This window comes from Triticum urartu, chromosome 3 (assembly GCF_003073215.2).
Source record: "Triticum urartu cultivar G1812 chromosome 3, Tu2.1, whole genome shotgun sequence".
NCBI classification, from domain to species: Eukaryota; Viridiplantae; Streptophyta; class Magnoliopsida; order Poales; family Poaceae; genus Triticum; species Triticum urartu.
The window spans coordinates 469,187,509-469,209,048 of NC_053024.1; the positions used below are offsets into that span (position 1 = coordinate 469,187,509).

The 21,540-nt window shown below is 47.5% G+C and overlaps 2 protein-coding genes across 3 annotated transcripts; one reads left to right on the forward strand and one right to left on the reverse strand.

Moving 5' to 3' along the window:
* Window positions 1–14,405: 14,405 nt before the first annotated feature.
* LOC125544400 lies at window positions 14,406–18,593 on the forward strand. Of its 2 annotated transcripts, none has more exons than XM_048708080.1 (7): window positions 14,406–14,653; window positions 14,770–14,959; window positions 15,251–15,346; window positions 15,422–15,638; window positions 15,723–15,863; window positions 18,115–18,222; window positions 18,349–18,593. In XM_048708080.1, the coding sequence occupies exons 2-7, from the start codon at window positions 14,790–14,792 to the stop codon at window positions 18,427–18,429; spliced, it is 813 nt and encodes a 270-aa protein (XP_048564037.1). In that variant the 5' UTR covers window positions 14,406–14,653; window positions 14,770–14,789; the 3' UTR covers window positions 18,430–18,593. The 2 variants fall into 2 exon arrangements, with proteins under 2 accessions (XP_048564037.1, XP_048564036.1); XM_048708079.1 differs by having other exon boundaries at window positions 14,410–14,653; window positions 18,329–18,593.
* Window positions 18,594–18,668: 75 nt separating this feature from the next.
* Window positions 18,669–19,696, reverse strand: LOC125544401. The gene has a single exon (XM_048708081.1). It carries the CDS (start codon window positions 19,650–19,652, stop codon window positions 18,933–18,935), a length of 720 nt encoding a protein of 239 aa, XP_048564038.1. The 5' UTR covers window positions 19,653–19,696; the 3' UTR covers window positions 18,669–18,932.
* Between the last annotated feature and the right edge of the window lie 1,844 nt (window positions 19,697–21,540).

Here is a 21,540-nt window from a genome sequence, read left to right on the forward strand (position 1 = left end):
TCAACATCAGGGGCATAGGTATGCTTACGGATTGGCGGGATAAGATCTTCCACATCATGAGTTGGCGCAGGATGTCGTGTGTTGTCAGTATCATAAACCGGCTGATAATGAGAAAGATCTGTTTCTTCAGCCAATTTGCTCGCTAGGGGGCACATTTCCTTGGTCAACCTTCGAAGATCATCATTGTTAAATTTTGAACCGTCTTCCTTTAGGCTCGGATAGCCGCTTCCTATATCTGCTGAGTCAAGATCTGGTATCCAAGCTTCAGCCCGGATTAGCGCAGTCAGAGCACCTGACCTTGCAGTAGATCTTTTTAACTCAACCAACCGGGCAGGTAACATTGACAGCTTCTCAAGTGTTTCCTTGATTAAGGTTGGGGGAGGTTTGTTATGAGCAGCAGTGCGAATGGCTCGTTGAACGCCGGAATATAATTGCTCTATCAGAGTATAGGCAGCCTTCGGCTTCTTCTGCATATCAGAGCCCAGGTGGGTAATGCGGGATCCTGCATCATTGCACATATTGATAAACCGGCAGATTATGGGACAAATACATGTTGAAGCTTATCAAAAAGGTACTTACCAAGCACATCAATGGTCATGGCATTGATTTGCCGCTACAAGCCATTCAACTCTTCTGTTACCGGTTTAAGAGCTGCTTCAACATCCTCCGCCCGCTTTAGCAGAGTTGCTTTTTTAGCATCCCATGTCGCTGGTTCGCTCTTGAAGCTTTCCTTCATTTGTTCCATGGCAGTTAAAGCGCCAGTCAGCTCCTCTTTAGCCTTGGAGGTTTCAGCTTGCTGGGATTTAATATTTTCCTGAAGGTCGGCAATTTGAGATTCTTTCTGGCTTAGATCAGCCTGCAAGGGACATTTTATAAGTCAGTAGTGCATGTTGGAAGTCCCAAGCACATAACAAGTTATACACTTGGCACTTCGGGGCTAATGCATATGGCTTTTCTCAACTAACATTTTAAGTCCCAAGCACATAACAAGTTATATTCTTGGCACTTGGGGGCTAATGTATATTTGCTCAAGACAGAATTATAGTTTTTTCTTCATCAACCGGTTTATAGAGATGGTTATCAAGAATTTTGGAAGCTTCATAACAGGAAGGTACCGATTTATCCTAAAGGTATAAACCGATCCCTGGGGGCTACACAAGCAAACTTGTCGGATTCATACTTTAGAAAGTCCCGACTCATCATAAAATGATACACCGGCCTTTGGGGGCTACGCAGGACAAAATTAAAGTATTATGAAGTCACGGTTCATGTTGATATCATAAACCGGCCCTTGGGGGCTGCTGGAGTTGATAGTAGAAATGGAACAAGAGAAACAGTTATGAAGAGTTAAAAAGTGTTTAACTCATATCGCTCCTTCATCGGGCCTACTAAACTGGCTTCATAGTCACAGCTGGTATACAGGCGGTTCAAGAACCCGGAATGAATCTCCTGGGCATTCAGGTGGGCATAGCTGGATAAGTCTGCTTTCCATTTGCCTTTATCCATAGCAGCAAATTCTTCCTTGGCACTATGCTTTGATAAAGCGATAGGAATGCCAGGGGTGGTATGGCCAACACCGGTAATCATGATATCATCTGTGTTATCTTCAGCAGTCTTGGCTGGGCTCGACGGTTTATCAGCCGTTTTCACTGGGCTCGGCGGTTCAGCAGTCTAGCTCATTGGATATGTTTCCATCGGTTCAACAAAGGTATCATGGTGTTCTGGTGGCGGATCATCATGTATGTCATCAACATTTGTCTCAAACTGTTCTAGGTTATCTTCAGTCGGGTTATCATCAGTCGGGTTATCATCCGCTAGTTTATTCAACTTGGCCTTTTTGTTGGGCCTGGCCTTGGCTCTGAATGGAAACGATATAAAGGTTAGTATAACACGCAAGTATAAAGCGCCAAAAGATTAAGTTCAGAGTGTTTACCCAGGAACAGTCTTAAGAGGAGGGAGCCGTGTGGCCGTTGATTCACCAGATGATGAATGAGGCGTTCCCTGATAATTTGAATCAGGCGGATTAAGAGGTTGTCGGAAATAGCCTGCCTTGGGATAAGAAGTATCAGAAGTATGTCAGACCTCAGATTGACGTTTCCGAACCAGAGTGTTCGGTAAACCGGCTGAAGTGACCACTTGGCCGATGTGTCGGGTTGTGCTGCTTCTTCAAAAGAAAGTTTGGGTCCAAGTGAGCTAGGGGGTGAGAAAATCTTACTTTCCGGTTTGCTTGACGGATTTTCTGTGTTGGCAGAGGATCTGAACTGGAGGAAAGAATAATTACCTCTGCTACATCGGCTTGGCTGCCTTCAGCATCATCCTGATAATAGTCATTGTCAATGAGGTATATGAAAAACGAACCAAGAGAGTCAAGTTCTACCTCTGAGTCCGGATTATCCAGGTCATCATCAACGTTCGGTTCAGAGGGTTTAGCGCTTTTCTTCTTGGCAGGTTTTTTAGTAACCTTGGTCTTGGGGCAAGGTGTCTTGGCCGGTTTATCCTGTGGCTTCTTCTTCCAGAACGGATCATCGCCCTATCAAAGATGGACAAAATTTTGAGAGAATATTTAAAAGGATCAAGCTAAAACAAAAGGTTATATGAGTCTTACAGCTGGCGGTTTATTCAAAGTGCAGAAAGGACTTAGCCCTGTCTTGCTGCAAACAGCCTCCGGTTCATTCAATATTTTCTTGATAGCATCATTAACTTCAGCCTCTGTTAGCTGAATGTTAATATGGCGTTGAGGATCTTTCAAGTCCCCTGTGTACTCACACATTAAACCGGGGCGCCGGCTTAAAGGCAGAATGCTCCAGGATATCCAGCAGCGAACAAAGTCAACTCCTGTTAAACCGTTTGCCATAAAGGCTCTGAGCTTTGAGAGTTGTGCTGCGTAGTTGGATCGTTCCTTTGCAGTCAGCCTCTGAGGAAATGGATGTGTGTTGCTAAGCCGGTGAGGACGATAACCCGGCAGAGGATTCTCATCAGTTGGAGACGTATCTCGGCAATAAAACCAAGTCTGATTCCAATCCTTGGGGTGACTATGAAGTTTGGCGTGAGGGAAACTAACATCCTTCCTCTTTTGAATAGCCATTCCACCAAGTTTAGTATTGGGTCCGTCTGTAAATTCTGTACGACGGTTCAAATAGAAGAAATCCCTAAATAGTTCAATTGTGGGCTCTTCTTGAAGATAAGCCTTGCAAAATACTTGGAAATTGCAAACATTGGACACAGAGTTTGGTCCGATGTCTTGAGGATGGAGTTAGAAGCTAGCAAGCACATCTCGGAATTTTTTTGATCCGGGAGGGCTAAACCCTCAACCCAGGTGGTCAACGAACACGACTACTTCTCCATCCTTGGGCTCAGGAGGATTTTCCGGACTAGGGGCCCTCCAGTGGATGACTTCTTTCTTTGCTAAAATGCCGGTTGCAACACATCCGGTTAGTTGCTCTTCGGTAACCCGGGAAGGGACCCATTTACAAGCATAAAATTGTTTGGCCATTTCAAATGAAAAGCTGGAAAAAGATCAAATGCCGATTTAGGGTTTATGACAGACAAGCATAAAGCGACGCAAGATCAGAAGGAGAAGACAAAGGCTGATCCACATTGTTAAACCGGAGCCTGACATTGGAGGGGTTACAAAGATAAACGAATCGGCGGTTTAAGAGGGGACTAATGGTACCTGCCGGATTATCATTTTCTACCTATTGGATTATTATTTTCTAAAAAAGTTAAACCGCCTACATTGGTAGGGATGGTACAGATCTAAAAATGTCTAAGTAAGGGAAAAACAAGTTTCACAGATCGATATGGTAATTTCAGATCTGCAGCGTATCAGTAAATCAAAGTATATTCAGGCTCAAAATACAGGTGTTTAAATAGTTCATCAGGTCCAGATGGGTTTTTTCTATACGAATAAGATGTTCTAAGGATGCAAAAAGGAATTCTAATTGTGACTGCGCAAGAAAATGTCGGATCTGAGATCGCCATTTACGCTACGGAGATGAACAGAGAAGAACAACTTCGAGCTTTGATGAACACCGAAACCCTAATGGCGGATCTAGAGCAAGGAAAACTGAAACTTACTGTTGCTAACAGAACAGCGAAGGCACGCCACGTTTCTCTGGTACGTTCAGGTTGATGCAGCGGCCGGAGATGAAGTCGAGGGCGGAGCTTGACGACGGCGGCTGCGCGTAAGGGTCAGGTCGGCGCAGGGAATAAGAAGTGAGGAGGCACGGGGGGAATAGATGAAAAGGACCCCCGGTCTTATTTATAAGGTGAAGGGATAAGTGACAGGCGCGAAAATCGAGGAGCCCAAAAGTTGGATATGTGACAGAGCTGTCGCCTCGATTGTCGGAGGCTCATTAATGAAGGTGAGATATATCCAATTTTTAATATCAGGTGACGTCATGGTGGTTTATTATGAACCTGGAAGATGACATCATGGCGGTTTACAAGATTTTTGCGAAGGTGCTGAAGGAGGAATTTTCTAAGTGTTGAAGATTGACATGAACAGGTTCAAATCAATCTGGGGCCTAATGTTGGGGATATTACTACTAAGTATAAACCGGCCATGAGGGGCTGGTTATGCCCACAATGAGTTAGTCATGTTTGAAGCACATGAAGACAAGAAGTATGGCGCTTTACCTAGGAGATCTAACATGAAGGCCCAGGGCCCAAAGGCGGATTAGGGCCCGTAGACATAAATGACCATATGATATGTAACTTATGTTGTAAGACAAGGAAAGGTAGAAACCGAGCCGGGCACGTTTATGAGCCGGACTCGGGATTCTATAAACCGCCGGGCGTCAACCTGTGTATATAAAGGGACGACCGGGTGGCGGTTTAGGGACAACAGACAATAACTCGAGAGCCAGGCAAAGCGGATTCGCTCCCTAGTCATCGAAACCCTAGCAATTCCATCACAACTGGAGTAGGCTTTTACCTTCACCGTAAGGGGCCGAACCAGTATAATTCCTTGTGTCTCTTGTTCCGCTTTAACCCCTTTAAGCTAACCCGTCGCGATGGCTCCACGACTAAGTCCTTTCACTAGGACATCTGTCGTGACAAAACCACCATAGTATTCCTCTGGTATTCGAGATATGCACAATCTCATAGTCAAAGGAATTTGTATAAGTCATGAAGAAAGCAATAGCAATAAAACTTAACGATCATTATGCTAAGCTAACGGATGGGTCTTATCCATCACATCATTCTCCTAATGATGTGATCCCGTCCATCAAATGACAACACATTTCTATGGTTAGGAAACTTTAACCATCTTTGATTAACGAGCTAGTCTAGTAGAGACATACTAGGGACACTGTGTTTTGTCTATGTATCCACACATGTATCAAGTTTTCGGTTAATACAATTCTAGCATGAATAATGAACATTTATCATGAAATAAGGAATTATAAATAACAACTTTATTATTGCCTCTAGGGCATATTTCCTTCACATAGTCCTACTTCCTCTTTGCCCAAAGCCGGCCTTGTCAGGCAACCACTTAACCCGTCTGATTCGATTACCAGGAGTCGCCACCCTCTTCCGGAGACTCATCCTTTACACAGTTGCCTCCCTTAGTTATAAATGCAGGGTAAGTATTTATACTTAACTTGTTGGTGGCTTAACCTATTATCATATACGCCTTAATATTCCAATTTGATCGTAGGGCCAAATCCAAGAGCAAGAAAAGAAAGATTGACGATTCTTCCAAGGCCCCTGAAATTCCAGAGTCGGAGGAGTAGGTGCTGGTAACTCCTGAGGCCAACACTGAAAACCCTGAAGAACATCACAACAGTCAAGATGACTCGTCCCCGCAGACTGAAGCAACGGCCAAGGAATCACTCGAGTTCAGTTAACAGCCAAGGGACCGATCGGGGTTCAGTAACATAGCTAGTGCAATCGCTCGGATTCAGTTAGAGCCCAATGCCTCGCTCGGGTTTAGTTCAAGCCAACGCCTCGCACACACGCGCGTATGTGTACGAGAGAAACACGCAAGCCTCCGTGCATCGCTCGGCCCCGACCACCCACCGTAACCGGGAACTCCCTGAATTTTTCCTCACCCTCGCTTCTACCATGATTTTTTCCGCCATGGACGGCCCAAAGAATGTCATGCGGGTGCGTCCCCGGCCCGCCCAGGACAAAAAGCCCATTTTCTGTCATGATTTTTTGTCATAGAAGTAGGAGCCCACCACATCTATGATGATATGTGCTTTTGTCACAATTATCGTCATAGAAGTGTCATAGCATGACATAATTTTTTTCGTTCGGGCCAAAATGTGACGGACGTGTCTTTTTTTATAGTGACTTTGGATCTGCATCATGTTGCCTCCACTTGGATGTAATCCACGTCTCTTTCACCCACTAATATATATAATAACTCATCATGGTCATAAAATCATATGATGAGACTAGTGTATAAAACCTATACAAATACAACGCCAATATGCTTCAGAAAAAATACAGGAAAATATAGCAGTAGCGCAGGTATGCACGTAGTAGTAGCGTGCTTTTAGCAGCAGCGCGCTTCTGAAAGAGGCGCTGCTGCTATTAGCAGTAGCACGTGGTCTAGCAAGCTCGCTGCTGCTTTGTATGTTAGCAGTAGCGCGGGTAAACCAACGCTACTAGTAAAGTTCAGCTATAGAGCCTTAGCAGTAGCGCCGGTGCCCGCGCTTCTGATAAGGCACAACCCCGCGCTACTGCTAGCCTTTTCCCTAATAGTGCAAGGGCATCTCCAACGGCGACCCACAAATTTCGTCCCACATCCGTCTCCGAATATGAGGGGGACCAGTCCGTGGACATGGATGCGGGAGGCCACCATCCAACCGTGGCCTCATACATTTGAACAAGAATTCAAACTAATTGGACGAAATTTGATCAAACCAGGCAGATTTGATTGAAGTTTGAACATAATTTACATGAAAGGTCAATATTTCAACCGCTTAACAAAAGAACTAAACCCTATACCGGACGACCACCTCGTAGGTGTGGCCGCCCTGCCCTGCCGCATCATCGTCTTTGTCGGTGCCGTCGTGGTCCCTCCAGCGGCCGAATGACGCCGGAGGGCCGCGGCAGCCTTGTCCGGCGGCTGCCTGCCACTCACGGAGGAGCTGCTCCGCCTCCTGCTGCATCGTGCAGAGTGCCACCACGGCCACTGCCGACATGGACTTCGGAGCCCTAGCGGTTGCCTTGCCGCGACCGGCATTGATGAAACGGTTGCTAACCGACCACTCATCGCCGATCTTGGTGAGCTCGGCGTCAAGGCGGCAGCGGCGCTTGGCGGCCGTCTCCGCGGTGGCCACGGAGTAGTCAAGAGCCTACGCAACAGCGAGGTCAGAGTCGTTGCAGACCGAGTCCGGCGCCATGTCGCTCTTGGAGAACGCGGAGCGGCGACCGACATTGCGCCAGTCGTACATCACCGACTGTCGAGCCGCAAGCTCCGCCACAGAGACGACGGTCCTCGAGCCCGAGGGACCAATGTAACTGTCTCCTCCGAGGAGGCGGCCCCGTGCCTTCCTGATCACGGGCGACAACTCCTCCTTGACGGTGAGGTGGTGGCAGAGGGATGACGACGATCGCATGTCCATGCGGCCGTACTAGCGGCATGGCGGGGACGTCGGGTCCTCCTTGACCCGGCATCCGATCTAGACGTCGCGGTGGTGCGGGGGCAAGGCTGGCTTCTCCTTCATGCGACATCCAATCTGGACGTCGTGGTTATGCCGAGGTGAGTCCGTCTCCTCCTTCACGGACCGGAGCAAGGACGCCAACTCGTGCTTCATGCGGTGGCACGGCGAGGACTCCTACTCCCCCTTCACAAACCCCGACAATGGCGGCGACGGGCCCATGTAATGGATCGACCGCTCCGTCATTATCTCGATCTGACAAACAAAATCTTCCGTCCGTCAGAGTGGCCTCCTTGAGGAGCCGAGGCGGCTGCTGCGGTGGCACCTGGTCCTCCTTGTTATCAAAGGAGATGATGGTCTCCTCCTAGTGGAGGTGCTGGCTGCCGTAAATGCCGATGGGCCCGGAGAGCGTGGGCGGCGGCTCCAAGAACCGCCAGAGGAGGAGCTTCTGCTTACTCCACCTGCCGGCGCGGAGCACCACGAATTCGGCATCGCCTCAACTGGGGTCGAAGAGAAGGAGGGGCTCGGGCACGGAGATGGGGGAGGGGAGGGGTGATGCTTGGGGAGGGGGAGTGCGGCTCTGTGTGTCGCCGGTGCATGGCTTAAATAGCCGCGGTGAGGCCCGTGCGAAGGGGCGGTCAACCCGCTTCAATGCGGCGCAGTGGCCGGAGTTGGTTCCTCGTGAAGCTGTGTTCGCATTGAAGCGGCGACTGGCGAGAAGTCGCATCGGTCAGCGCCGCCCTTAGTCAGGTCACATCGTGCGACATCAATGTCCGCTGCTCCGTGCTTTGTGCCGACATGAATGCGACGCGTTAAGCGGCACGTGCATCGGAAGTAAAGTGCCAGAGGGGTGGGTGGGGTTTTTGGGTGGATCAGTGTGGTCAGAAGCAGGCTTGGGAGCGGTCCGGACTTCCACAAAGCCCCTCATGCTTGTCTCTGATTTACGGAAGAAAGTACGTCTAGACCGCGTCGCAGACCGATACAAGACCGCATTGTATGGCTTCCACGGTCCAAACAACACAGTCAGGATGAATGCGAGAGGTTTGCCGATCCGCGTTGGGACGCCCTGACCAAACACATCAGTATCTCAACACGTGCTCTAGGGGTTGCAGTTGGCCCAACCTGACTAGGGCTGCAAACGAGTCGAGTTCGAGCGAGTTGGAGTTGGCTCAGCTCAACTCATATTAAAATTCGAGCGAGCTCAAACTGAGTGAAGCTCGAGATCGAGCTATAAAATATGACTCATGCTCAGCTTGTAATGATCTTGAGTTGATCTCGAGCTAGTTTCGAGCTAAATGAGATAGTAAGAAATATAATTTTATGGTGATTATTTCAAATAGATAAGGACACAACACGACACAACTTTGTACGACCATCTTGTCATGCTCGGGAAAGCTCATCTTGGTCTCTTGGGCAAACTAGCAATAGATGGTGGTCTTCGTGGACGAAAGACAAGAAAACAAAGGTTTATATGCTGGGAACTTTTACTAAAAACAACATGACATTTAACACATAGTCGACCATGTATCCTAATTAGGCCTAAATATTCTTTGCACTTAATTAAGCTTCCATGTTTGCTGGTAAATAAAATGGAAAGAAAATCGTAGACAGCATATATGATAACAAATTATCTTATTTTCATTTAATATATTGCATGACAATTTAACATAATGATATTATGTCGAGCTATCGAGCTAAAATCGAGCGAGCCAATATTGGCTCAAAATCGGCTCGTTTCTCGGTCAAGCTACATAAAGTGTTTAAACTCAGCTCATATCTTTTCAAAGTCGACCTCGAATCAAGCCAAAAACTAATTGATCTCGAGTAGCTCATGAGCCTTAAGCTTTTCTTGCAGCCAACCTGACCTGCATGCAGCAAGGCTGGTTTTTGTCTGCCGGTAGGGAAGTCGATGCTAGTACGCGGCGTGTGAAGATTCCAGAGCCATGGGTCGTTCTGCACTCATGTGCAGCATCTTGCTTACTTCAAGAGCTTGTGTGAAGTAATATCGTTCGTTGTTCCGGTGAAACTCGCCCACACCATACATGAACATTCTAGCGATCTGTGCCTTGGCGGCTAAATTTCGTGTTTTGACCCTTTTTGGTAAGAAATTCAAGATCTAACCCCGGTTGCAAAAAATTTCGGGATTTGACCCTTTTGCTACCGCCAGGGGATCTGGCGGTAGGCTTAGACAGCCTACCGCCACGGCCCATGGCGGTAGGGTGCGACGGAGGGGGACGGCGGCCGTTTCCACGTGCTGACGTGGATAAGTACCCTATCGCCAGGGGTCCTGCCGGTAGGCTGTCAAACCCTGCCGCCAGAGCCCCTGGCAGTAGGGGTGTAGCAGGGTTTTGCCGTGCATCCCTTCTGTAACGAAATGTGCAGTGGACCTGGCGGTAGGGTCCTGTGTTTTCCAGTGTAATGTTTCTATAACGAAAAATGGAAGGGCCCTGGCGGTAGGTGCGCCCTACCGCCATGGGGGCTGGCGGTAGGTTGTCTGACCCTACCGCCAGAGTCCTTGGCGGTAGGGTCCTGTGTTTTGTTGTTTCTAGTTCATTTGGTCGTTTGTTTTCGAATGCAATATGACAGCAATATCACAGCAAGTTTTACAAATATGACAACAATATCACAGATTTTAAACAATTAAACTTGGGCATCACATAGATCCACATTAGATAACATGTGCATATAACATTTCAAACGAACTTCAACGGAGTTCCACGTAGTAGCAAACACATAGATCCACAAATAGCAAACACATAGTTCCACGTAGTTTCATAACCACTAGACAAATTCAACCAAACTAAAAGAGTCAACTATCGAAGAGCATAATCAGTTGCTCCTTCCCCTCTTGGAGGTACGGTCCTCGTTACTCTTTGAACGAGTCTCTTCGGTCTTCTTCTTGGGCCGTTGAGGAACCGGTCTCTGGAAAGGGTCCGGATTCAGCAAATCCTTCTTCTTCGGATTCCTCTTCAGTAGCTGAGATGTTTGAGATGTTTGAGTTGGTGTAGGTCCATAATCTTCATCGTACTCCTCCTCCCCGTTGCTCTCATCCTCCTCCTCCTCCCCTTCTTCATGTGTGGCCTCCTCATCCCCATCCTCTTCCTCCTCCTCCTCCCCAACCAACCTAGACGACGAGGGAGCATGGCTCGATGAGCCAATGAGACCCTGTGTGGCTACAGGCTGATAAGCTTTAACCGACCCAGCTCCAGCACACCCAAGCAACCCTACCAGCTTGCGACAACGCTGCACGAACTTCTGCAGTCACAATGAAACAAGGTCATAATAAGTATCAGATCGACTCATTGCAAGTGAACAAGATGCATCTGTTCCGAGGAGGCTAAAATTGTACCTTCATCGTCCCCCTCACTCTGGTCTCAGATTGTACGCTCCCGGGAAGATCACCTAGTGCATCTGAGGCTTCAAAGATGCATCTGTTCAGCTCACCGGACTGCAATGGCATAAGTCAGTCATGATGACGAATAAAATATTTTAAATACAACCGTCGGTTCGAACTTACCACTCTGTTGATGAGGGGTGCAAGCTCCCTAAATCCACTGTGCATGTCTCTGATGCTGGTCTGGTATGCCTGTTCATCGGGGTCATCCCTCTCCAGCTCCGCGATGTCTTCCGCCATCCACCGAGGCCTGAGACGAAGACGGTGCTTCTGGCCATCATCGTACCACCTCATGTGTCGGCCCAGCTAAGCATCCCAGTCAGTCACTCTCCTCTCCCCATCTTTACGGAACCTCCGTCGGTTCCACTCCGTCACATGAGTTTTATGCTCCTCTCCCCAGTCTGTGATCGACTGATTCTTCTGCCGGCTCATCCTGCAAGGCATAAGCAACAAGAATCATCATAAGCGCAATAAGATCATCATAAGCAACAAGAAACATGATAATCGTAATGAAATCATGGGCACGGAGAACAAAGAGCTCACAGGTGGAGCGCGTGGCCGCCGGTATCGGTGGGCTGGCCCGGTGGGGTATGCTGATAAATCCCAAACTGCGTGGCCACGCGTTGTGGTAAGTGCCACTTGACGGCGTACACATAGATCATGGGCACGATGCACCACCAGAGACCACGGTCCGCATCGCACATCACGTTCAGATCAAAGTTCCACTCTCGGTCTTGTCGATACGGCCACCAATTTACCTATTACATATACCTTGGTAAGTTCGCACTCTCGGTCAAAAGTGGAATCAAAGAGAAAGGTGTTGGGCGAGTTCATATACCCGCGTATGCGTCAAAACGTCCAACTCATTGGTGCAGGTCTTGTACGAAGTCTTGTTTAGGCCCGTGTAGAGTTTGACAACGTCCCACTTGTAAGCTACGGTGGGGTTTCGAGTCTCGTCGTCGTCTTCGCCATAGTCTTCCCATGGGCGTCTTCACAACTTCTCCGGACGCCCCACCGACAGCCGCTCCCACATCCAAATGGAGAAGGCCCAGACAAAGCCACCCATATTGGACTTGTCTCCCGTCCTCTGCGTTGCGTCATCAAGCTGTAAAACATCAAATGAGGATCAGATATAAGAAAATGTCATGGACACACTTTCGTAGGTAGGTAGGCAATTAGACACTCTCTTACTGAACGGTATAGGTAGGCGAGAGATGCGGTCCCCCAACTGTACCCTGCATCCCAGTCCGCTAGGAAGAATAGATACGCCCAGTTGGCAGAGTTCCTGGAGCTGTCTAGAAACACGACCTCCGAGAGAATATACCACAGATAGGCCCTCGCGTACAACTCCACAGTCGCCTCATCTGCGCCTTGGGGGCATGTCTTCCGGTGCTCCGAGAGCCAGATCAACGGCACACCGGATGTACGGTTACTCTTGGACCCGGGGCAGTCGCCGATGAGGGTGGTGACCCTCTCCTACCAGTTGGCCCTCTCCACTCGACCGGTGAGTGCATGACCCTCGATCGGCATGGCAGTAATCATCCCCCAGTCCTCTAGGGTCACCGTCATCTCCCCGCATGGCAGATGGAAAGAATGGGTCTCCGGTCGCCACCGGTCAATCAGAGCTGTGAGAGTCGCGTGGACAAGCGTCGGCGGCTGACGCTTGAACTGCAACACGAAACCCAATAGACGGGCTTTCTTGAAGAACGGCGTGTAGCGCTTGTCACAGTCCATATGCCCATGAACCCCGTGACCCCTCATGCGCAGTGGCTGGAACATCTGTCAAACAGTGAACGCCAAAAGTTAGGAAATCATTTTCATCAATCCGAAAACTTTGATCAATATTTCATTCATATCACTTACATCTCCGTTCTCTATGCAACGGGCACGATGACCCTTGTCGAATGCCCAGTCCAGCATGGAGTACCGTTGGCCGATGTTGTCCGCAAGAGGTGGCCGCCTTAATAGAGTTTCATAAACAAAAGCACCATAAGCATAAGCATACATAAACAAACAATGAACTCAAATCATATCCAAATAAAATTTTAAGCATATTCCTCCAACAACATCTACTACACATGATGGATCAAATCATATCAACATGCATCATATCAAAAAAAACCTCCAACATATCTACAACATCTTCATATCTTCATATTTTTAAATAAAATTTTCCAAACAGCATCTTCATATCATCATATCAACATGCATCATCAAACTAGGGTTCATCTTCACACTAGATCATATCATCATATCAACATGCATCATCAAACTAGGGTTCATCCTCATATGAACATTACATCATAATTTTTTTAACAAAAAAAATTATGAACTAGGGTTCATCTTCACACTAACATATGAACTATTGATTAGAGTTCATATCCAATACCATTACTTACTAAAGAACTAAGAACTACAACTACAATCAATCTTAGGTGAAAAAATCCAATCTAAGTTAAAAACATGAGGGATTTGAAGCAAATAATGCGTTGAATCGGAAGCAAATAACACGGTTCTCTCTTGGGGGCTATCTCGATCCGCCAAAACGGTGAAGAAACGGTGAAGATCGGAGGGGGAGAGTGGAGGAGATGAGAGAGAGAGGGGGGCACGACTTGGGGGAGAAAAGGGAAGAACTGCCGACTTGGGGGAGGGGAGGGGTGGGAAGAAGGGAAGGGGCGTGGTCTCGGGCAAAATAACTGCCCCGCGCCCTACCGCCAGGGGCACCGGCGGTAGGTTTACACAGCCTACCGCCAGGGCCCCTGGCGGTAGGGCGCGACGGAGGGGGACGGCGCCGTCTCCGCGCGCTGACGTGGATAAGTTTCCTACCGCCAAGGTCCCTGACGGTAGGCTGTGTAACCCTAACGCCAGGGACCCTGGCGGTAGGAAAAAGATCAAATCTCGATTTTTTTTGAACAGGGTCAGATCCTGATTTTGTTTGAAAAAAGGTCAAAACACGAACGCTTGCCTTGGCGACACACACGGTTGTGCCACATTCATGGAGGCAGCTGGACTGCGTAGACGTGGAGGCCTGCGGTAAAATGGAAGTGGAAAAGACAGTTTGGTTTTTTTGAGAAAGAGGGAAAAGGACAGCTGTGGGCAGCTTTTTTACATCAGGAGCTTGACCGGACGCTCTGCCTCTCCACGCTACCCAAGACGATACTCCTTTCTTGTGGCCATGACAATTTGCTTCGACGCCTCATGGAAAACCAGCCACAATCGCTGACACTGGGCCATTCCTCAGAGATTCTAACTTAAGCCCCACCTGACAGGCTACAACAAAGCCACAAGGATCTCTGTCCACCTTACACTCTTGCCAGAACTTTGGACTGACAAGGTTGAACAGCATTCAAAATGAAAAGTCAGTTTTGGTGGCTTGGCAAACCACTTTTTCTGCTTACGCCTCATGGCAGGAGGCTTGAATGCTACAAATGGCCAGAACAGAGCAATGAGGCAGAAGCCAGCCCCAGGCATTCCATCCGTTGTGAGCGGAGAAGAGAGACGATAAGAGCAAGAAGATAATGATAGGAGTGGTAAGCTAGCCAGTTCGTCGTTCTAGCCTGAGGCCAGAGGCAGGAGAAGCCAACCAAGAATCGAGTCGCTGCTGCCTCTTCTCCGCCAGGCCGCGCTGGTGCCAACAGAGGTTAGCTTCCGAACTACAACTCATCCACATACTTGTAGAAATCAAGCAAGGGAGATGTAGAAATTAAGCAAGGGAGGTCCAGACTTCATCACTTTCTGTTCTTGCATGGTATGCAGGCAAGAAAACCACCGAGAGGATGGAGAAACTCCGCCCAGCGGTACTGCTGCTGCTGTTCTTCATTGGAGTACAGTTTCCATGTGTTTCTCCCCCGACTGTGTACGCTGATGCTGCGGGAAGGGCAGACCTCGCCTCCGCACACACCCCCAAGGACACCAATTTCCCAGCGCCAAACAGAAAATGCACATGGTAAGTAAGGCTTAATCTGCAGTCTGATGTGCTACTGCTGTGATCTATCCCTAGCGTGAACTTAAATATGTGGAATTTTGTTTTTGCCGGACTAAAACATGTAGATGTAGGGGCCTATACGATATGTAGACTTATTCCTCTTGTTGAATGGATTTCTGCAGAATTGCAATTTTAAGCTTTCTTTTCCTGAAAATACTAGTTGGATCTGTTGACATATAGGATAAATGACATGGGTAGTGGACGATAAGGCATATGTCTGGTTATAATGTGCTGTTTCATACAAATTTTCAGTGAAATCGAGAGTTTTTGCACTCCGAGCACAGAGTTAGCCAAGGCTGTTCCTTGGATAGCCTTCATCTTATCGAGTGGCGTTTCACTTGTTCCAGCGTAAGTGTCGTTAACTTTCTATGATGTTCTGCCAATTCTCATGGTTTCTTAATAACGAAATTACATTCTTATCAGTATCCGTGTTGGGAAGCTAGGACCAGATGATCAAGGTGGTTGCCATACCTTATTCTGGTGGTTTCTAATCTTCAACCTTTGGGGCTACATCATGTGGAACGTATACACCGAATCGTGTAACCGTTTTGACCCAATCCGAGTGGCATCTTTTATTGGGGCCGCAATAAGTTTTGTTCTTTTTGTCAAAGCGTACAAGAAGCTTCCAAAGAGAGGGGTGGTACTAGCTCTTTAAGCATATATGTGTACAATGATGTGTAGTTATTTGTAAACGTGGTTAGCTGATTCTTTTGTATGATTTCAGGATTTGAGATTGTATAACACATTTCACACGGTCTTTGGGTTCCTCTTATTCACTGCTGTTGTAAGGACGCAAGCCGGTCTCCTCGGTTGGAGTTGCCTAGGAGTTACCGTCGTTGCACATTTCTTCAGGATAAGTGCCACTGTAAGTACATGTTCTGTGAGCTGTAATAATTACAAAACATGTCCCCTGTTTCTTTCCTATCTGTAATGCGAATTTCTATACTGCACTTTGCATGGTACTGTTTCATATAAAAGTTAAAAACCGTGTAATCTTGAGAGCATCAGTTTGGCACCTTAGAAGTTTCATAAAAGTTCATTTTTTTGCATCTACTACAGCGGACTAGAAGTAGATGCATGCTTTGGTGGTTGCCTAATTTGGGAGTTCTTTTTTTTTTCTCCATTGTGCATTTGGTCATCTATTCTCAACATTTCGAGGACACATCTTGTAATATGGAGTTGGATTTTAAAATTTTGCATCAATTAACATCATCTATTATTTCTTTGCGAAGACCCCTGATTCATGTTCATTGCCATACTTGGAAGGTAGCAAAGTTTTTTTTCGAGAGTATGCAAAGTGCATACCATATTTTTATAGGAGAGCAAACAATGTACAAGATTTGGTTTTACAAGGCTAGCCGCCCCAAACTCTACTCCTACACCTATGGTGGACTACTCCATAAGCACTCGCTCTTTTCCAATGATGCGGCTCATCCATGATTTGAGTAGTGTTCTCCACGTTCCGTTGTAGACCCACATTAGCAAAAACCCTTGCGCTCCATTGTTTCCATAGAAACCAACAAGTGAGCATGAGAAAAGAGTCAAACCCCCCGCGCTTAGCTTTCGGCTAAATGACTCTGGGCCTAGTCCACCAAGATTCCAAGTTATTCATCGAGGTCGGCATGGCTACTTCATCCAGCTGCGCCCTAAGCAGGGTACGATGCCACACCTCCCTGGAGAAGCTGCATTGCATGAGTTTATGGTTGGTGTTGTCTTCCTCCTGGTCACGAAAGTGGCACACATCCACCTGATCCTGAAGATCTCTCCTAGTCCGTCGATCAGACTTCCAGATGCGGTGCTGCAACGCGAGCTAGATGAAGATCTTACAGTTTAGAGTCGCCCAGCTTTTCCACAGCGGCTTAGCACAAGAGAACCGAGCTGAGCCTTCCCATAACATGTGATATGTGGAAGCTGCAGTGCACACCCCATCTCCATTCCACTTCCATACAGCCTGATCTTCCTCCTGATGCAACAATTGAGTTGTCACAACAGCATCCCAAAGATGCACATACTGCACAAGCCCTTCCGTAGACAATCCACCAGCAATGTCGAGCACCCAACGGTTCAGGCACATGCCATCTCGCACTGTTCTCGATCTGACACATCGACTGCTAACTTAAGCAAAAACCAGCGGTGCTAGTTCCACCACACATCGCCGGTTGATCCATCGATCTTGCCAAAAGCGCACAGAAGCACCATTCCCAACCTTCCAGCGCACCAAGTTGTTGAATAGTTCCCCCAAGCAAGGGTCAGAGATCATCGGTGATCCTTACCAAGGTTTGGATGGTTCAGTACGGTGCAACCATTCCCATCTGAACCTAAGAGCCAGTGCTTGCTTCTGAAGATCTAGAACACCCAGCCCACCGAAGCACTTCGGCTGGTATACATTACTCCAAGCAACCAGGCACTTTCCTCCATGAATTTCCTCTGATCCAGCCCAAAAAATGCTCTGCAGCTTTTATCCACGGCCTCCAGAGCCCACTTAGGAGCTCTAAAACCATCAGATGGTGTGTGGGTCTCGCGCGAACAACAGAATTAACAAGAACTAGTCTCCCACTTCTATCAATCAGCCCTCTTTGCCAGCCCGGTAGTTGCTTAATGATCTGATCCACCACCGGTTGCCATTCGTCCCTGGTAAGCTGCCCAATTGCCAATTGGAGTCTCAAGTACTTACATGGAAATAAGTTACTGCATAATTAGACCGATTTGGGGCTCTAATTAGTGGACTTGGTTTTAAGTCTCGGTCTTGCAACACATAGGTTGTTAAACATGGGCCCAGACTTGGGCTGTTATTGAGTTTATAGGAATTAAATAAAAACCCTATTGGTCAAACTATCACAAAGGTGCAAACTTTCTTGATCTCCACACACACTCACCGGGGGCACACAAGCACGAAGGCGATACGATGGCATTGCCAAAGCTCGCTACCAGCGATGTTGGCTACAGCTTCTACCTCAAGTCACTGCCCGGTACTCTTGTCAAGTTTTGAATTGTTTGACAGTATATGTAAACATATAAAAAAATGTGGAATTGTTTGAGGTTTCAAAATATATTTTTGTTTGTTTAGCTGATGCTCTACTTCTATGTGTGCTCAGTTTTTTGTTTCGTTTTTGTAGGACTACACTCAATTCAACGTCGTACTGTTTTGCGCATCAATTATTGGAACTATTAGTGGCTTCCTTTGGCTAGTCCACCCAGACCTGTGTATTGCGAAGCATTACAAAGTAAGTGTTAGCATGTCTTTTTTTTTCCGAAAAGGTGTTAGCATGTCTATTAACAATCAAACTATTGTCGAAGCAACTGTCCTTATTCAGTATTCTTTCAATGCAGATTACTTCATATATTGTCAGCTGTCTCCGGGGGCTCGAGACTTTCATGTGGTGCGCTCCAAAAATCGCACAGATATTGGCCACGCTGGAGGGTCACCATAGGAATGAATGAGGATCCAGTTGGCAGTAAAAAGAACTCCGGTGGATGCAGAATCAAGCTAGAGACGCTTATCATCTGGATTTATGTTTTTATTCATGCATACCGAAGTATTTTACATCAACGCTCATTCGATGCGATGCGAATATTATTTTTTACCAAGACTGAATGGAACTTGCAGCGTGATGCCTCTGAAACATTCTCTTATGCACCACAACTCGGCTCAATCACAAAGAGAAAAGGTAGTTCCACGCCAACAGTTTACCAAAATCACACAACTTCTTCTTTTAGATGAAATCACACGGCTAGTTTCCTAGAGAAATTACATTGAAAATCATTGTCATCAAAATAGAAGACTTGCATATCACCTAGGAATGGCCATCAAAAGGGCGAAAACTGAACAGCCAGGTCCTTCCTCATCGGTCATGCAAAACATGGGTTGGCTGGCGTCGAGGGACATTTGTGCGCCAGGAAAAGCAAAAATTCATACATGGCGACACCGAGGCGGCTAAGCCAGGGGCGAAAACCAGTTCTGTGGAGCGAACACGGTGCAGGGCGTGACGGCGCCAGGCGCCCCACCGATCCTCGCCTTGCACCACATCCACGTCGGCGTGCCCGTGCTGGAGCTGGCGTCGCCTCCCTGGAGGAGCCTCACCTGGACCTCGAACTCCACGGCGCAGACTCTCTCCGCCGCCCCGATGCGGCCGCGCAGGTGCTCGGGCAGGTAAACGCCGTCGTCCCAGTCCCACGCCAGCTCGAACGGCACCTCGCGCGCCCCCTTCCACGGCACACAGAAGTCGGGCGCGTGGCCCGACGCGACGGTGTAGCCGCCGTACGTCACCACTCCCACCCCGTGGTGGTGGCACCTCTCCGTAGCGCGGCGATTGCTGGCGTGCAGGACGATGTCGAAGGCCCGGGGGATGGCCGTCGTCGCGGCCGGAGCCCCCACGCTGCTGTTGCTCGGGATCGGCGTCAAGTGGACGGAGAACTCAGGTGGCAAATCGTAGGTGAAGTAGTAGCACACCGTCCCGGTGATGCAGATCAACATGGCGAATTCACAGATCACGGAGATGATGTAGCGGGGGCAGGTGAGCACCGCCGGCCTCTTGAAGCCGGCGTCGCCACCGCGTAGGACGGGGACACCACGTCCGGGCTTCACGGCTGGGTACAATGTTTCCTTGACCAAATTCAACAAGGCTCGCACAAGTCGGAAGAGAAGAGATGGCATGTTGCCGCGTACCGGTTGCAGATCTTCCCGGCGGCCGGTAGGGAGCGTGGCGTACTACGAATTTGTTATTGTTTGCCTAAGGGCAGTAGGTCAATATATAGTGATAAAGTTCGACGAGTTATCTGTTACTCTCTCAATTCCTAAAAGTCTTTTTTATAAATTGCTATACGGACTACGTAGGAAGTAAAATGGGTGAATCTATACTCTAAAATCTATATAAATATGTATGTAGTTTGTATTAAAACGGAAAATGCTTTGTGAAGCCGAGCTTCATCGAGGCCTCCAAATGTAAAATTCAAAATTTGTAAAAAATCATATTATTTACATTTCAAAAAAATCTATTTTTTTATAGAAATAGATGAAGGCATAGTGCACAAATGTGTAAATTTCCAGTACGAAATACATTGAAATGAGGTTGTGCAAAAAAGACAAATATGAGGCTTTTTAACACATGATACTATTCATCCTTCCAAACCATGAATTTGTCTTTTTGTACAGGTCACATTTTAATTATTTCATTCTAAAATTTTACACACATATGCCTCACATCCATGTTTACCTGTGCATTTTTTTTCAGATTATTTGTTAAACCGAAATTTTCGAATTCTAAAATTTTCAAAATTCGGCTTCCATGGAGGCCGAGAGCCACAACTCCATTCTTGTATTAAAATATTTAAAAGGGCTTATATTTAAAAACAAAGGGACTATTTTTTCTAAACACCCATGAGTTAGAGCATCTTCAATGCTTTTTTTAGAAAACAGACTACTGCGCGGCAACTGAGACCCTTAATAATGAGTTAGAAGTCAAGTTCAACACGGAAAATAAATAAATGACAAAGACAAAAGGGTTCTGAAGACGCGCACGTTGAAGTGTATATGTCGATTACCTATCCTTTTCAATAGTCCGGACTTTTGATTGCATTGACTAGTGCATGAAGCTTAACATGGTACCAGAGTTCAAGTCATGGCTTCTCAATTTATCCAAGAAAAATGTTGTCCATGTATATGCCTCTTGAGCCATACCTCTGAGTCTGTCCATGTGTTGACTTCCCGCATCACATGAGAGGGAGTGTTCACACCAAGCAGGGGCTAGCTAGCCAGGTGCAAGTGCGAGCTCACAGACACATAGACGCACAGACGCACAACAAGAAGAATACATCACCTCCCAGGCGCGAGCGAGATGACGCAGCACCCAGCCGCACCAGACGGTAGAGGAAGAAGACCCGCCTGCCAGTGCCACCACAAACTCGGGGAAGACCATGAAGAACTTTTGCGGCACCTCTCACAACACACCTCTCAACTCCTCACAATAGAAGACAAAAGCACTCTAGCCCAACTCCTCCTGCGGCCTAGCATGAAGGGGAGAGGCTCGGTCGCGCAGGAGAGCACACACCCGCTCAATGTGTGACATGTCCTTTTGAGAGCTGAGAACCTTCCAAAGCTGCAAAAAGGAGATGAATTTATTAAGAATGTCAGTCGGATGATGAAAAACAATCTCTCAAATACGGCCTTGTTTCTAGACGCGCAAAGAGCCCAGGCCGCAGCCCCAAAACCCAACCAAGCTAGTCTACACTCTCTGCCTAGCAATTCCTTGGCGAGGAGAATGAAACTCCCAAACCTAGTCGGCGCCCACGCATGATTAAACCCCTCTCTGAACACACTCCACACAAACTAAGCCATCAAGCAGCGGAAAAAGATGTGGTCGCAAGTCTCGTCGGCGCCACACAAATGTACTTCCCTTCACCAGGCTCATTCCACTTAACAAGTAGATCACCACAAGTGATGTGATTACGCGCTGCTTGCCAAAGGAACACCTTAACCTTGATGGGAGCTCAGATTTCCAAATGTCTTGGAAGTCACACACGACAAGATTGTTGGCGAAAATAGC